The sequence below is a fragment of the Lemur catta genome, chromosome 11 (genome assembly GCF_020740605.2).
Source record: "Lemur catta isolate mLemCat1 chromosome 11, mLemCat1.pri, whole genome shotgun sequence".
Classification (NCBI taxonomy): domain Eukaryota; kingdom Metazoa; phylum Chordata; class Mammalia; order Primates; family Lemuridae; genus Lemur; species Lemur catta.
In genome coordinates this window covers 31,204,062-31,222,072 of record NC_059138.1, presented here as the reverse complement: position 1 = coordinate 31,222,072, position 18,011 = coordinate 31,204,062, and the positions used below count along the sequence as shown (strand labels likewise).

Below are 18,011 nucleotides of genomic sequence, written 5' to 3'. Positions count from 1 at the left end.
AAAAGATGTCTTCTGAAATCTAGGCAGTGTTGCCACATCATAGTTTCTCTCCCAGTTGTAAATGGAAGCTTTTGAATAGTCAGCTGTGCCACTAGTAGCAGCATCACAGATACATATTTTTATTTTGCTGTCTTTTAAAAACTAAGGACAACCGGTTCTCAAAATGTACAATGACATAACATGTATTGTGACTCATCTTTTATACCTTGATATAACTAGAGGTGCAGAACCCTTTGATCAGTTTAAAAGTTTTAAAGACTGATTGAGTAGTGACAACACCAAATTAGAGCAGTAGAGAAATAGGCAGTTCTTTATTTAGTTCTGAGGCAACACCTCAGAAGGAAACATCCATAATATTTATATGTCATCAATGTATATGGCAGCCCATTTATACTCTACCAACATTTTATGTGTCAATTTTTATTCATGAGCCCTGTTCCTCAGAACAGTAATAGAAAAGCTCCCCCACTTTTGTTTCTCCAGAAATTCTCATCTCTCTCTCATTCTCAATATGTAACTGTACCTCCCATTAGAACCATCCAGTTTGAACCTACCTATGCATTTCAGGGTCACCCATCTTCCCATCTCCTCAGCCTGTCTCACAGGAAGATGTGTTTCTTCTCCTTACAAAGCTATCACCTGCTCTTGCTCCTTGATTTAGTGCTTTCCCAACCCCCCAGGGACTTTCTCAAGTCTCTTTTTTAAAACTTATTTTCTTCCATATTTATTAAGTTCATTATTAAGTTTTATTTATTTAAAACAAACAATAAACAAAATCTTTCAAACTTTAATTCTCTTTTATTTTGGTCTTCACAGAACTAATCAAAAGAATTATTTGCACTCATGGCCATGGTTTTTCCCCATTTATTCCCCACTAACTCCCTGTAATCTTAACTTCTACTTCAGTACTTTATGGAAACTAATATCTGATAGCTCACATACAAATTATCAGATCAACATGCACTTTCATCAATCCTTAGCCTCATTCAGTTTTTGGTGTTTGAAAATTTCATCATCCATCCTCTCCCAGCATATTTGTTTCTTACATAACAGCTCTACTGAGATATAATTTACATATCATAAAATTTACTCTTTTAAAGAATACAATTCAGTGGTGTTTAGTATATTCACGGAGTTGTGCAACCATCGAAACTATCTAACTCCAGATCATTTTCACCACCCTAAAAAGAAAGCCTGTACTCATTAGCAGTCACTCCCTATTCTGCCCTTCCTCCAGCCCCTGGCAACCACTAATCTACTTTTTGTCTCTATGGATTTGCCTGTTCTGGGCATTTCATACAAATGGAACCATACAATATGTGATCTTTTGTTACTGACTTCTTGTACTTAGCATAATGTTTTAAAGGGTTATCCACGTTGTAGCAGGTATCAATACTTCAATCTCTTTTAGAGACAAATATCATTTCATCATATAGATATACCATATTTCGTTTACCTATTTGTGAGTTGATGGACATTTGGGTTGTTTAAATCTTTTGGCTATTATGAATAATGTTGCTATGAGCGTTCACATTTAACTGTTTGTGGGGACATAGGTTTTTGTTTCTCTTGGGTATATACTGTATCTAGGGGTGGAATTAATGCGTCATATGGTAATTCGGTATTTAACCTTTTCCAGAAGTCTTTTTGACTTCTATTACTGAGCTTTCCTCACAATTACTTGTCACTATCTTCTCATCTCCTCTCAACAAAATGTTCCCCAAGTTTTGGGCTTTGACTCTTCCTCTCTCTTTGTTTTCTTCATCAGCAATCTAATAGACTCTCTTTGCCTTAGCTGCACATCTGTCTGTTACTTTTGAAAATCTGTTATCATCGTGATCACTCTCAACCTAGAGCTCTGCATTTTTTACTATCTATAAAGAAATATTCTCTTGGTTATCCTGCCAGCAGGTAAACAGTGTCATCTTTTTTCCAAAGCTTGTGTTTTATAATCTAATTTCCCCCTTTCAAAATAGTGGCACAGCTGTTCCCTCAGTTACATTTGACTTAAAATTTTGGAGTCATCATTGACTTCTTCCTAGCCTTTACCCCATACCCAGTTACTAAGCCCTGACAGTTCTACTTTGATAGTACCTTTTGTGATTCATGTTTTCAACTAACATGATTTTCTTATTATTATCTCTCATTTGGACAGTTGTACATACATTTTTACTGGTCTTTTTACCTCATCTTGTCTCACTCTTTTCATCACTTATAATCTATCCTTCACATCATGATTTCAATATTGTCCTGGGTCAAATTTATTTTATCGTTTTCAGATTTCAGCAACAATTGACCTTACCTGATAAATAACATCAAGACTTTTTGTCATTTATTGTTTAGTTATAGGTGTCATGTTTCACTAGTTCCTGAACTAAGCATATGCTGTTTCCAAGATCAATTATTTTCTTTTCACTGTGTATTATCCCACATTTTTTTGCTTCTGCTTGGGCATGGCCTTCTGTCATCTCTACAGGATGAAACATTTCTCATAAGTCAGCCCAAATATTGTATCCTCCATAAAAATTTCTCTGAGGGGATGGGTATATTCACACCTAACAGGTATAGTGCACTCCTTCTGGGGGATGGACACACTTGAAGCTCTGACTCGGGCAGGGCAAAGGCAATATATGTAACCTAAACATTTGTACCCCTGTAATATGGTGAAATAAAAAAATAATTAAAAAATTCTCTGAGCTCTTCAACTGAAGAACAGCTGAAACATTTTTAAAATGTTGTTTATAGCCTTTTGACACTCAACTAGATATTTCTCATTAGATAGTAAGCTTTTTGAAGGCAGAAACAATGTTTTATCACCACTCCTGCCTCCACAAATGTGCAGTGCTTCTCTTTGCTTGGTAGATGGAACATACACACAAAAATCTTTAATAACAAGTAATTTGTATGTATTTTATTCTTCCAAATATTTTCCCAAATACAACTTCCTCTGCAATTTTACTTTTAAATTGAAGAGGAAATTCAGAACAGAGGATTCAAGTAAAAGTTTACATTCAGATATTATGCTATAATTTAGTAGAATGTATTTTCAGTTAATATCTAATATGCCAGTTAAAATTATAGCAATATAGCAGTAATGAGTCTTCAATCCATATCCAAACAAAAGATGATATTGGCCTCATAATGAAAAAAAAAAAAACTTCTAAGGTATGTGAGAAACAGAAAGTAAACCCAAAGTATGTTTGGGGAAAAATAATACAATATTTTATAGCAGAAAGAGAAATGATCAAGAGAATTCGCATAAACCATTGTAGTTTCTGGAATATGTACCATGAAAAAGAGGTTTTAAAATCATTAATTTTAATAAAATTGGTTTCAATTCATCTTTACCTTCATATTTGAGCATTTTAAAGTTCGACAGAATTTGATAATATGTGAATGAGAATTGTATTTAGTATTATTGTAAGTAATATTATTGTACTTCTGTGTGTTCCATTAGCAGTTCATTGTCATTAGCAAGAAAATAATGACGAAAATAGAGCTATGAATACCAAGCTACTTGGTATTATTTACTGTAGCCTGTGAAATGCAAACTCTAAGGAGGAGAATGTGTTCATCCCATTAAACTGAGTGTATGATTCTAGATCTGAAAAAAGCAAAACCTGTCGTAGCCATTAATTACTGTTAACTCACAGGTTTATTTCATGAAAAGATTTCTGAGATCATCTGGGAGTCTGCAGCCATACTGGAATATACTGAGCATTGGGTTTGCACCTGAACCATGAGGACTTTATTCTTACTTCAGAGGATGACATGAGGATCCATTCCATCACGGATTCAATAACTTGATTGTCTCTCCTTTGCATCTACATCATAAATACTAAGCCCAAAAAGCCTGACATCTAATTAGTAAATAGGATGCTTTGCAAGTAATTATTCACTCTTATTACTCTTGTTACAGTATAGTACTCTTTTATAGTTATTATAAAAAATGATCTTAGTATCTCAATTTATCTTCCATAGTGATGCAAAATATAAGTACAATATATACACACATTTATTCTCTAAGTTTATGTGAAATATACATTAAAAAGAATTATTTTTTAAAATATTTTCTAATAATTAGCTTTTTTCAACAAATGTAGTCTAATTATGTATCAGCCATGAAAAAATTAAGGGTCAATAACTGCAGATGCATAATTTCACTCTGATAGATTGCTATTTGAAAATAGGTTATGACAATTAGATGATTAATTTTCTTCTATTAAATAACATTATGAGACTTCAGATTGCATTTATCAGTATATTTTCTTTAGGGGGAGCATAATATGAAGAAAGGGCAAACAGAATAGGAATTCGTATTCTTTATGGAAGGATCTGAATGCACTTTTTATCAACCACACCTGGGAAAATAATTAGAAAATGAAACCCTATTTGAAAACTTATTTTATGTTCAGTATTCAGAGTAACATGTTGAAGACATAATATGTTAAAGGTTAAAATATATGAATATGAGGAGCAAAAATCTGGATGTCCTGCTGGCAATTTTTTTTTTGGTTCTGGTTATCTGCAAAGTGTATACCCCTTGTCAGTATAACTAGGGAGTGCCTGTGTAAACATTCTTGTTTCGCCTGTTCCACATAATCGTTTTTTGTATCATATTTCTTCTGACCTCGCTATCTGAAACCAATTACAGGAGATCCATTTGGGCTGCATCTATTTTCATAAGAAGCCTAGGCAACAGTGTTTTTCTCAGAGATGAATATCAACATCAAATATGCTTCTGAGTGCTTTGTTATTTATGTTTCAGAGAGATTTTGTAGCCTTCAGCTCTCAAGAATGTGTCACGCTGTGCTGTTTATACATTGAAGATATTAATGGGCGTAGATGTCATTTTTCATTTTAATGTCTCAAATGCAACAGGCTGATAGGTTAAGCATTCCTATTTTTATGGGGAGAGATATGACTGATGTCTGTTTTTCCCCAAATATACATACTTTGAAAAAAAGAAGTTATTTATAAACCTTAACATACTCAACATTTCTGGTTTTATTGGTTATTTCTAAACTATTTTCGAATAATTTTATTTTTGGTTAAAGTTTACAATGGTCTTCAGGAAAAGAAAAGTATATATCTGACAGGTTACAAAGTTTTTTCACCATTAATTTTCACAATGATCTACACGTTAGAATTACTTTTTGTGAGGTTCATAACTAGCATAAAGTTATTACTACTAGAGAAGAGTGATATGCTTGAACTTTGCTTTTCTTACAAAAGTTAGTTAAAATTACACAGTAACTGTTAGGAATGTTGTTTTCAATAAATATTTTAGAGCAAAAGTTACTTAATTATGGAAAATGTGCATTTCCATACCTCTGCAGTCTGACAAAATGTATACCTGTAGTCTATTATAAAGATTTTTTTCAAAATATTTAAATTTAATCTGATTCCAATTTTTTAAATGTCCTATCTTAATTTTCTTTAGCTTTACCTAAATTAGATAACTTCATTAAGTAAAGTGCACCCTTAATTCAAAACAAATGTGTTTTTGGAAACTAGATATGGTTTGACTGCCTTAGAAATCTCTTTCTTGTTGTTCATTTGAATCAGATTCAGTCATTATGAAAGGAAATTTGTGAACAACTTTTGACTTTTGTTCTAAATTAATTTGGGGGTAGCTGAGGGGTACTATATAAATGCCTAAATGGCTCATAGAACTTTATCAATGGCTTTGGAATTTATCTTTTGTATTTATCGATAGAAGTGGCAAGTGGTTTTCAAATTAATATTTCATGTAATTTGACACCTAACACTTTATATTGATGGACGTGTTTTTTCTCATAATCTTTCATCTTTTGCATAGCTACAATAATAAATTGCAAAGACGAACTAAGCCTCTGTGAACAATTGTTTATTGAAATCGAGTCCTAAAGTGTTATCCAGAATACTGAAAATAAAAATGTCATATGATACATGCAGTTAGAATGCAAACTGCCAGAGATTTCTGCTTATGAGTTTTAAATCATTGCTGATCTCCTGGAATTGTATTTTGTTCTCCCACCCCTTATGTTTTCTATATCAATCTCTACTGCTACCAAAAGAATGTTGAAATAGGCAAGAACTTATTTTTCATAAGATTTTGTATTAAAAGATGATCCTCAACTATTTTAAAAATTACTGTAAGTGCGTATGAAAACCAAAATGCTTTAAAAGTAGAAGCGTATTTTAGCCAGCAGCTATCTTGTGATGTTCTATTTTTATTATTACTTTGGTTAGTGATACTTTCATGAGCAGAAGTTCTAATATATTCAATTTTCTAAAGTTTCTTTATAGCCATTACCTAGCATTTACATATTCCATCGGTTACTTGCTTAGGCTGTGTTGAATTAATGGAATGTAGGGTGGTGAAATGGACAGGGTCCTAGGCTTGGGAGATGAGAGCCTGAATTTTTGACAAGGCTCTGCTACTGCTTTGTGACTTTTAATCAAGTTAGTGTAGTATTGGTTCTTCAATTACTTGTCTACAAAATGAGAAAGCTAGGCAATTTCTAAGGTTTTGTCCAGCTCTAGAATTCTGTGATTCTATTGGTAATAATTGATTAGATAATCGGGATGTTACAAGAGTTTAGAACTCCATCAGGTATCAGTGAAGTATGTAATGAAATTCAAGTTAAGGATATTGGGGACATTTAGCCATAAAAACAGTATCTATTCTGTGATAGTTGTTCTATTCACTTACAAATTTAAGACTTAAAAAGATTATATTGTAATTTCCCTTTTAAGTTATGAAAAATGGATATGCTCTCTTTACAGGTAAAGAATAATTCGTTCTGATTTTATATATTCTCCTTCACTAGAATTTTATTCATTGCCATCTGAGGATTCCTTTGACAGAATAGAGACAATATGGTACAGTGGAATGCACTCTGGCCTGGAAGCCAGGAGACCTTGAACAAAGCACTCATAAATTGCTTTGTGACCTTGAACAAAGCAATTGATTACTCTAGGCCTCATTTTTCTCATTTGCTAAAATGAAAGGGTCAGATTAGATAATTTCTAAGATTGCTTTGAATCTTAGTCATTCACAATTCCAAGATTGTAAACTGTGTTCATTAGAATTTTTTAAGGATAATGAATGACTACAGAATTTAATACAAATAAGGCTGTATATATATATATACAAAATGAACTAATCATTTCAAAGAGAAAAAAAGCAATTACATGAAAAAAATTAGACAAACCTTGTGTGGCATCAACTGGGAAAATAATTGACTGATGTTTTATTTTGAGAATTTCACATAGGAACCGCCTAGGTCACACTGTAGTAATTTCCATTTGAAAAAAAATATTGTTGTAGTTATTTTATAAATTGCAATTAAAAGAATGGTATATTATTTAGGATATTGAGTGAAGATTTTTCAAATAGTGAGGTTTGTGATGATAAAGTAAGTATTTTTTGTGTTTCCTTCAAACTGAACTCTCATAAATTGCCTGAGTTCACTGGAATGTGCCTTCTTTAGAAATATTTAGGCTGACTTGTAATTACTTCAAAAGTTTAAAAAACAAAAGAAAGATTATTGTGAGTGTGTCTTCAAATGTAAAAAGTGTGCTTTACAAACTGTGCCAGATCCAGCTATGGGAAGACAAATCAATGTTGTTAGGAGATGGTGCTAGTGCATTCAGTTTGTTTACTTTGGTTTCTATGTCTGCCTGCCTTCTCTAAAAACTTGCTTGGAGCCAGACTGTAGCAGCCCTCTCTCTGTCTTTTCATAATTGATCAGGGGATGGCTGCCTTCCCTGAGGGTTAAGACGTGGCAACTTTTTCTGTTTGCTCAGCATCTCAATGCAGTAGTTCAAACATTGTTCACACCAGCTGGCAGTGTAATGCCATATGCACATCTTGTCAAAGCAACTGTTGTCATGGATACTAGAAACTCTTAAAAACCAGATCATTGATTCCAATCAAAATTGTACTTTTTATCAGCTGAGAATCTTAATTTTTATAGAATAATATTAGTATATTAATGTTTTTCCCATTATGAAAAATTTATCTTGTATTCCAAAACAGTGAATAGCACAGGAAGGCAATGATTTATTTCAGTTTTATATGTTGAAAAATTTCATCACTAGTGTTCACTGAACTCAGTTGTTGAGAGAGAAAATGAATTTTTAAAGAGGCTCTGGAAAGTTTTTTTTTTTTTAATTAGTTTATACTGCTACCTTTAAAACAATTTAATATGCATTTTGTTTTTTGTCACTAGTTTCTATATAAGTTTATATAGTACATTTACAAATCATTGCCCCCCTCCAGTAAATGAAATGCTTACATTAATTTCTTGTGTTAAGTTTTATTTTCCTGAGTAGGAAAGAAAACATAAAAATAAATGAAAACATCTTCTATTTTGATTGGTATTCTGTCACACATAGAAACAAACCTGATTGGTTGAGTGGTAATTTCTTTGTTCTCTGATTTTGCTAAGAATGCAAATGAAAACCACTCAATTTTATTTGGCATTAAAACTGCACTTTATTTTGTCAAAGGAGAGGTTTCCCCTTGAATTGTAAGTACAAAAAAAGTGTTTTTAATCTTTAGTGAAAATCCTTATTAATTCACTTTCAAGATAATCTGATGTTGATTTGTCAAATTTAATTACAGCTTCTGGTAACACTTGAAGTCTACTGCTTTTGCTTCAAAATTGTAATATGAAAATGCAAATTGAATGATAATTTTAAAGGGAGTGGGCATTTTAGTTGAACACTCAAAGACAAGTTCCTTGTGGAAATGAGGTTATTGATGCAGTTTATGATTTTTTTCCTCTTTAAGCACTTTCAGCAAATTAACTTTATATCCTGCAGGATTGCATGCATCTCTGTGATTTTGAGAAAAGTTGTATACATGTGTACAATTTTTTTTTTGCATATTGGAAGATAAAGAATGATTCTTTCTAGAAAGGAAGATGGGAGTTCTTATACATTGAAGCCTTTTGCTATTAACTGAGGAATAGCTGATAATAAATTTAACTTTTAACCAAATATTTAGATATTGTTCCCTTTTTACTTATAGGCTCTCCAGGCAGCAAGACAACTTCTTTTACAGCAGCAAACAAGTGGATTGAAATCTCCTAAGAGCAGTGATAAACAGAGACCACTGCAGGTTAGTAAAGCATTCCTGTCCTTGGGGTCTTATTTTAAAAGATGTTCATAATGATAACAGAGATGCAGACCCAGTTGTATCTATACAGAAAATTATTACATTTGCATATGTAGGTGATTTTAATTCATAAAGAGAATTCATTTTATCATCTTAAAAGAGAAAAAAATAATTTTCTATTAGCATAGATTTCAAAAGTTTACAAGGTCACTCCTTGCAAAAATTATGTAGGAACTGCATTTGGTATATATAGGCATAAGGAATTGTGTATAAAACTCCCTTGTGGGATTTTAATGGAATTTTATTCACACATAGGTTAAAATGTGAAAATTCTTACTTAAAAGCAAAGTCATAGTAAAATGGTGTGGAAGGAAACAAAGCAGTCTTAAACAGCCCTTCCGCAGTTGTATCCAAGTGACAAATGCAGAAAACCTCCAGGATTGCCAAAAAAACTATTTGAGTTTGCCAAGGAGTTATTGCTGTTGCTACAGTTATAAAAACACATTCTGGAGTTTGTTGTCCTTACTCACTATGTTTGTCCTGTGAAACTGATAGTATGTATGTCTTTTAAATTAACTTTTTGTTACATAATATAACCATTGCTTTATATAGACTTCTTAACCAAATATATTAGACATTTTCTGGGGGAAAAAAACATTTTTAAGGTGTATTCTTTAAATGTTTGGAAGGTAGGATCTGGAATTGCATAAAACACATCTCTCAAACTGTTCACCAGCTCTGTTGAAAGATAAGCAATGCTTTTTCCTGAATCATGTGTTATATACATGCCTAATGAGGTAAATTTAGTCTTGTTTTTTTTAAAACATCTACTGTTGCATTATTTTAACAAAAACAATCATTTGATTTTTTTTAATGGCCTAGCTCTCTGTTTTTACTTTCAGGTGTACTCACAGATGTTAGTAACTAAGTCTTACATGATGGCCTTCTGAAGCTCAGTTTGTATGACAGAGAATTATAGACTACTGATCTACACAATCCAGAAATTACTTATTACCTGAAAACTGGATTAAATATATGCTCCCTAAACAAATTTAAGATGAGAACATATTTGGAGGGGACAAAATCATTTGTGGAGGGTGGGTAGGAAGAAGAGAAACTTGGGGATAAGGAATGTTTCAACAAAGTATTTAAAGTACAGATGTCTGCCATGATTGGAAATGAAAGTTTTATTGAATCAGCCTGAGCTTAGAATTCTTAATTTTTTTCTCTTTTAAAATCAATTTCACATTCTTTTGTTTTAACTAATCAACAATTTTGTGTTACATTTTCCTCACCATCTTATACCTCCCCAACTTATAGCTGTAGTGTAATATTTTCATGGAGTTATCACATTCCAACAGTCTCTCCCATGCATTTACATGACAGAAAATTTACATAAAGTCACAGAAGTAGCAAATGAAATGTTTATCCTCCCTATGGCTTCAGGGTGGCAATTTTGCTTTCTTGTTGGTATAGAAAAGAAGATTTAGATGCTGACAACATACGCCAAAGATAGAAGTTATTGTTTTGAATGTCTGAAAAACACTGCATATTGTCCTAATTCTATTTTATCATATTTCTTGACAAAATAGAGGAATTTGCAGTTGCTCCTTCCTCTCCAAAGTTAAGTCCAGTAGAAGTTTCTATATTGCTGGTTACCAGGGTATCTCTGGAAAGAATGGCTGGGCTTTAGTTTTTCTTTCTTTTTTTTGTTTTGTTTTTTTTTCTTTTTTGTTGTTGTTGTTGTATTGGAAGTCAAGATTTAATACTTTGACTTACTAAAATGTACATAGTTTTTCTTAGAAAACACACATGGAATTTGGGAATATTAATGGCTCTAAAATAAGAAACTGTTGTTCATATACCAATTGTATAAATAAAATTTTGAGGAGAAGTCTCCAATTTTGTTATTCTAGCATGAAAGAATGATTAAAGTATCATAAATACCTTTAACAATTGCAGTTGCTGACCATTACTACAAAGACTTTCATTGTGTCACTTGTTTTTCATCTTTTGTGATGCATATTAATCTGAATATATCTCTATTGTTTAGATTATAAACTAGCATTTTAGTATTATTTTGTAATTTTCATGGGATCTCATGCCAAATATCATAGGAATGAGAAGTTGGTTTTCATGAATGAGAATTTAGAAATAATGAATGCAGCCTTATTTGTTTGCTAAAATATCTATTGAAATTAATATAATGTGAGCCTACATTTTTAGTATTTCATAGGACTTGATAAGCTTAGCAACTGGAGACATGCTGAGATTGTATTAAAAATCTAATAAAAGCCTAACAGCATTTTATACTAGTTTACACATCTGTTGTCAAACAGGGATATTAGGTAATGCTTATCCTTGCATCTGCAAATATGATTTAGTGTGAGGTGCACTATTTGCCACTTATGTTTTAAAAAAAGGGAGAAATGTTTTTGTTAAACTTTTAAAATAATTTAATATGAAATTAAGATTTTAAAAGTTTTCTTACATGATTTTCTCACGGTCTAGTTCTTTTTCTACTTAATTAAGCATTTAACCAAACTTTTATAATAGAGTTGGTATAGATTATCTTTGAAATTTCAAAAGGATAATTGAAAATATTTCAAAATCTGTGCTTGCAAGGCAAGGTATTTGGTGTTAATAGATCATGATGGTTCTTACTATATCAGGCATAACATCTTTAGAGGACCAAAAGAGATACTTTGTGTTTTTTATTTTAAAATGTACTTTTTGATAGAGAACTGTTTTCTAAAGTTTGAAAGAAAATACAGATTTAAAAAAACTGTTTTGATGGCTCAAGTCACAAGAACAATATTCGGTTGCTTGTTAACACTCACCTGAATTATGTTAAGTGGTGGCCAGATTTGAAGTGTGACATGGTACAGAGTCTATTTCTAGCAGACTAGCATTTATCTACTATTATTTTTTCATTTACATTTTTTCAGGTTTTTGTGCTACAGATGACATAGATATTAGCATGTCTAATACAAACTGGGGGAAAAAAATCACATCTGACAAGCTTGAGTACCAACTGTAATAGCAATTTCACTTTCATGTATAGATATCTGAATATATATATTTTTGAAACATGTTTACATGTTCTATTGGTTCCATGAAACACCAATTGAATAGTTCCAATCAGTACGTACATCGATTAATGACATATTGATGAATAATATATAAAGATTGTGATACAAATGGGAGCTGATATTAACCTAAGTATTACCAGATGTTTCTGCTTTATATTTTTACTGTGTATCCCAGAAAACGTACCCTAATAATAACAACTGAAGACAGCCTCTCATTTTAATTTGTTTTATTTATTTACATCTACTCCTTGCACTTGCTAGACTTGATATACCATAGTGATCCATAATGAGGAACGTTAGCCAAAGAGAATGCTTAATGCTCTCAATTTCATGATATTAATTTTCAGGTTAGAAAGAGTAAGTTAACACACCACACACACACACGCACACACACGCATACACACACAAATGCCTGCATGCACATGCACACATGCACACTTCTATAATCTGTAAATTTAAATTTTTTGGTAAAATACATTATCAAATTTCTAGCCTATGACAAATCTACTTAATTTAGTTTAGATATGAAAATTGGTCGCATTATTGTTCTTGTTACATTTACAGCCATGAGACAGACTTGTGGTTCTTCAACAGCTGTGCAGAGCAGAGACGTAAATTTAAGGTAAATGCCATTGCTTTGCTATCTTAGATGAATATTAGTATTTAGCATTGTAATCACTTCCTTCATTGTAGGTTAGTATCTAATATAAAGCTCTCTTTTGTAATAGGTAATTGAATTATAAAATTTTTATAATTCTGTCTTAAGAAGTTCAAGAATGAAATAGTAAAAAGCAAAAGTGAATTAAACTTGGGGATCTTATTCTGACTCTGCCACAAAAGAGTTATATAAGTTTGAGGAAGTTACTTAACATCTTTAAAATAACGACATTGGGCTAACTGATGGACAAGATCTAAAATTCCATGGCTAAAGATTTATTTTGTTTTTGTTTTTTGAAGTAAGTGATAGGCATCTGAATTTTTTTAGGATTAGGTATATCTTGTTGGATATTAGCTTATGAGTTAAGGATTATGGGGTTTTTTTTTACTTGTTTGTATTCAATTACAAAGCATTTATTTATTAACATGCCACAGCCAGAGATAATGCTTTGGAATCAAAAAATTAACCCATATGTATGGAAACCATTGTGCAAATTTAATTTTATACAACATCTAAAGAAACTTTGTTTTGTTTGATGAAATATTATTTTATACATTGCATTAAATGTAAGCTACATAAAGAATTATTTTACCCGTGTGTTACTTTAATAATCTACATTTAAGTATGTTGTGATATAATGCAATTTAACATTATTTCTACCTTCCTCTATTCCTTTATTCCAAATTATTAAAAGTAAAATTGAATGATAATGTCAGAAATTCTGTAGTAAACTAATCAACAATTCTAAAATTTCATATTCTATGTAAAAAATCAAGAATACGGTATAAATGTTTATAGTAAAATATTCTGGGGAAAAATACTACCTTCCATGGGATATAGAAACAGATATTGCTAAACATATTCCTAAATATGTTTTAGGAAATTATAAGATTCCATTTATACAGTGGTAAAGAATGACATTGAATATTTCTTTTCCAATATTATTTTCTAGTATATAAGAATTAGAGAGAAGCTAAACCACATTTTGTCCCAAATATTGAAATCATCCTTATCAGGAAATTTGAGATATGTTTAAATAAAGCAATCTATTGTGATGTAGAAAACTTAGAAATAATTTTTTAAAAGCATTATTTGCTACTTACATTTTCTGTATATCAAAGAAATGAGCAGTCAAATACATTGTTTCTTAATCATAAGATAAAAAGTTTAATTTTAAAACTCTATGCAAGAACAGACTATGCCTTCTGTGGTCCTGGTTTTCCCATTCTAGTGGATAACATTTCTTAAAAGGCAGCATGAAATAGGCAGATTTACAAGAATGTTGTAGAACGTAATCTTTCTGAAACTAGCATGTTTCCACCCATGGCCAGCTGCTCAAGGCTGACACCCTGTGGAGGAGGGTCTGGGACATCCAGCCCATTACGGCTAAGTGTGCTTATCCAGAAAGCTTAACTATGATCTACTCATGGCATGTAGAAGAAAGAATATGTGTTTTGTATCTGAACCTTGACATTGGCCTTAATAGGACTTGGAGCAGACTAACTTGATCTTTTGGAGCCTATTTCCTCATCTCTAAAATGAGAATGATACCCACCTTGCAAAATTTTTGTGAAGATTAAAAGAATACTCTATAAAGTATCTAGCATAAATCCTGGAATAATGAGTTAATAAATAATTGCCATTATGATAGGCTTCAAGAAATTTATATTTAATCCAAGTTTATTATATATATTCTATAGTATGGTTCCTTTTATTTGGCCATAACTTTTCACTATTTCTAGCTATTCCAATGATATTAAATATGCCCACAGTATAATGGTGAGTGTTTTAGGGAATACTAGAGTATCTCCTCCTACTGTAAACTTCTCCATGTGTATGTTTCACATTTGCCACACATAAGCTTAGATGTGAATGTTATCTTTCCTACTAGACTCTAAGTTCTATAACAGTAGGGATGATGAATGTCCTACTCACCTTTAGTGCATAGCACAGTGCCTGGTGCATAATAAAGCTCAATAAATACTTGTTGAAACAAGGAATGAGGAGAAGATTGTGCTGAGTGGGGAGTAGGAGGAAGTTTGGGGGAGAAAGAAACATTCACTCATTCATTCAGTGTGAATTGAGTGATTATTAATCATGTGGAGTGACCTCAGGGACTTATGACTAAGTTGAGGGGATATTAAAACTTGTCCTTTTGGGTCACAGTGGATGTGCTATAGAAATGGGAAAAACAGAAAGAAAAATAAGAATTTTAAAAAGAAAATTATTAATTCAGGCCAAAATGATCAGGGAAGATGTAGAGAAGGTAGCATCTATGTTGGGCTTAAAGAAAAGGAATTTAGTAGATAAAGGAATTTTTTTCATGGAGAACTTTTTTTAAAGATGTCATCAAGATGTAGAGATAGAAAATTCTGAGATCTGGTTAGGTGAAAGTAAGTAGTTTGTTTTGATATCATAGAGGTGTCATACTAAAGTAATAATGAATGGGTTGAAGTGCTACAAATACACATCACCAATTGTATAGAGCCTGAAATGCCAAGCTAATGATGTACTTTATGGTTTGGGTAACAGGTGCTATTAAAGATTTTTGATAAAGAAGTGATGTGATCAAAGAAATGTTCTGTGAAGATCTAGTTAGCAATGATATATTTGGAGTAAGTTTTCAGGGAGAGGAGTTGTGAGAAATCCTAAAAAAAGATAATCATTTAAAAACTATTTAGATAGGTATGATGATGAATAGAGCTTTAGATATGTTGACTTTGAGGAGATGGCAAGACAAGTAAGTAGAAATATCCAGCTTTTGGAAAATTAGAGAGTTTAACAGAGAGTTCAGGACTAAAGACAAATATTTGTGAAATAATCCAGAAGTGATAGATGATCTATGGGAGTAGAGGAGATTTCTGGAACAGGTAATTTACAAAGAGGAGCTCAGTAACATTCATAATTTTTAGAGCAAGAAGAAAAAGAAGCAGAAGAAATAGAAGAGGAAAACAGATCAATAGAATTTGTATTTGATTTATCAAGGAAGATCAAGAAAAGGGAGAGTTTTAAAAGACAGGGCTCATTGAACATATCAAGCAATGTCCACAAAGATGAGAACTTTGATGGATAAACACTATTTAACTGAATTGCAATACTGATGATTTTAAATCCCCCTTTATCATTCTTTATCATTCACAAGTAACTCTTAGGATCTACAACAGTAAAGTGATCAATAATGAATGGAAAAAAATCATACTTTAACATGAATGTTAAATAGAAAATAGAGAATTAATAAATGTACTTTTACTTCTCAAATTGCAGTATAAGAAAATGTATATCGCATATATAATACTGAGTTCCCATAAATTAAATATGAAAGAAAATTGCTTTCCAGGAGGTCAAATTCCCTCTTAGCTACCCAAGCACTTGCTTCTTTCTGTAATCCATTAGGGTTTTAAGTATATACTCCCTTGATTTCTCTACCTTAAGTGAGAGCAAGAAAGAATAGAACATTAATATTGTTATGGGAGCTCTCTATAGGATTTAAGACTTAGGCTATGAATTTTATCTTAAGATGTTTGGAGGGGTTATACAAGCTAAATTGAATGAGAAAGTGAAGAACAGTGTCAGTATATGATTAAAGACAAAAAGTAAAATTATTTTGAAGTTTACTTACATTTAAGATTCTTTGTGTTTCCTCTGTGGATTCTAGTCATATCTTCCTATAAAACTACATTCTACACTTCTACGTGGTTTTCTTAACATTTTTATGCTACCTTCATCTTTTCAACTGCATTCTTTTCTCCTTTGCCATTCTGTTTTCTTCTCTCATCGCCTCATCTTGTCTATTTTAATTTATCTGTGTCCCTTTTGTCCCACATTGAGAAAAGAGACATTTTAAATACCTGTAATGATTTAATGCATGAAAGATGAGAACTTTCATGCATAATTCTATCTTAAACTTAAAAAGATATTCTAGCATATCATTTTGCTAACAAAATAATAAAACTGTGCTAATCTTATAATCCAGTATCCAATATTTAATTCTTGTCTTGCCTCAAGAATAGTTTACTTTATGCTATTTTAAGTTGTAGTTTTAGTAGAAGAGCAACTCTACTCTTGAATATCTCAGCAACTTAGAAGGACCTAGAACCCTGAAGCATTTTATTTAGTGCTAGAAATCTCCTGTTACTGATGACATTTATAGTCACTTTTTAAAAGTCATCTTCAGAATGGTTTCATTGTTCCTTAAATCCTTTGGTCAGATTTTTTAGAAAACCCATTGCAAAATGAATATTCAAAGCAGAATTTCTTGGAATGGTTATATTAAATGGTCAGTTCTTCTAAGCACATCTTAGGTTGTGCTCATTATGATTATTTTAGTAAAGCTGAATTTGGAAACAGCATTTGGAAAGATCAAACAAGTATATAATGAATTGCTCTTTCAAAATATTTAAGTCACCCTACCTTAATGTGAAAATCATATATAAACTCATTATAAGACTCTAACATGATTTTAAGTTAAATTATGGTTGGGCACTAAGTTACTTTTCCCAAAGGTACTTAATAAATGCCAATAGATTGCTATAGTATAGGGGATTTTCAAAATGAAAATGATGTTCTCTGATTAGATGAGGAAGAAACCATTCATGAGAACTATTTATAGTAGACCCTTGACATTCACAGGGTATATATCCTGAGCTCTTTATGAACCCTCAAATTCAAGAAATTTCTATTTCAAAAATTGGGAGAGGTTTTTGCAAATTTTCTTTCTTACTTTCCTTATTCTGAATCAAGCTACCGTTGTCCTGTGCAAAGTGAAATACAAGTTAACAACTTTACAAACTTCAATAAAATTTGCCTTGTGTTTAATTTCAGTTTTTTAAAAAGACACTTTTTTTTCACATCACAGGTTTTCCTGTATCAGTGAGGACAGGTAGAGAATAGCAAAACTACATTAGTGATAAAAAAGCCATGAGAGTGAAGGATTTAGGTTTTATATGTGAGAAGTCAGCAATCTGAAGAACAGATCAGCCTTTCAGCTACTTGAGGTTTCATAGTTTGAAGAATTACACAGGTGTAATATCTAGGAACTTTTTTTTACTGACTGTATAATTGCAGAATCTAGAAACTTTGAGATCATATGCAAATAATCAGACAAATGCCCAACATCTATGAATTTTAAGGATCCATTCTACCAAATCTTGTC

General features: G+C 31.7%; 1 protein-coding gene across 2 annotated transcripts in view; it reads left to right on the top strand.

Annotated features, from left to right (window-relative positions):
- Positions 1-18,011, top strand: part of FOXP2 (forkhead box P2) — a 240,636-nt gene that overhangs the window by 83,780 nt on the left and 138,845 nt on the right. For both annotated transcript variants that reach the window (XM_045564484.1, XM_045564482.1), the window contains exon 2: positions 9,023-9,112. In XM_045564484.1, coding sequence (XP_045420440.1) covers positions 9,023-9,112 — 90 coding nt within the window. The remainder of the gene's footprint in view (positions 1-9,022; positions 9,113-18,011) is intronic.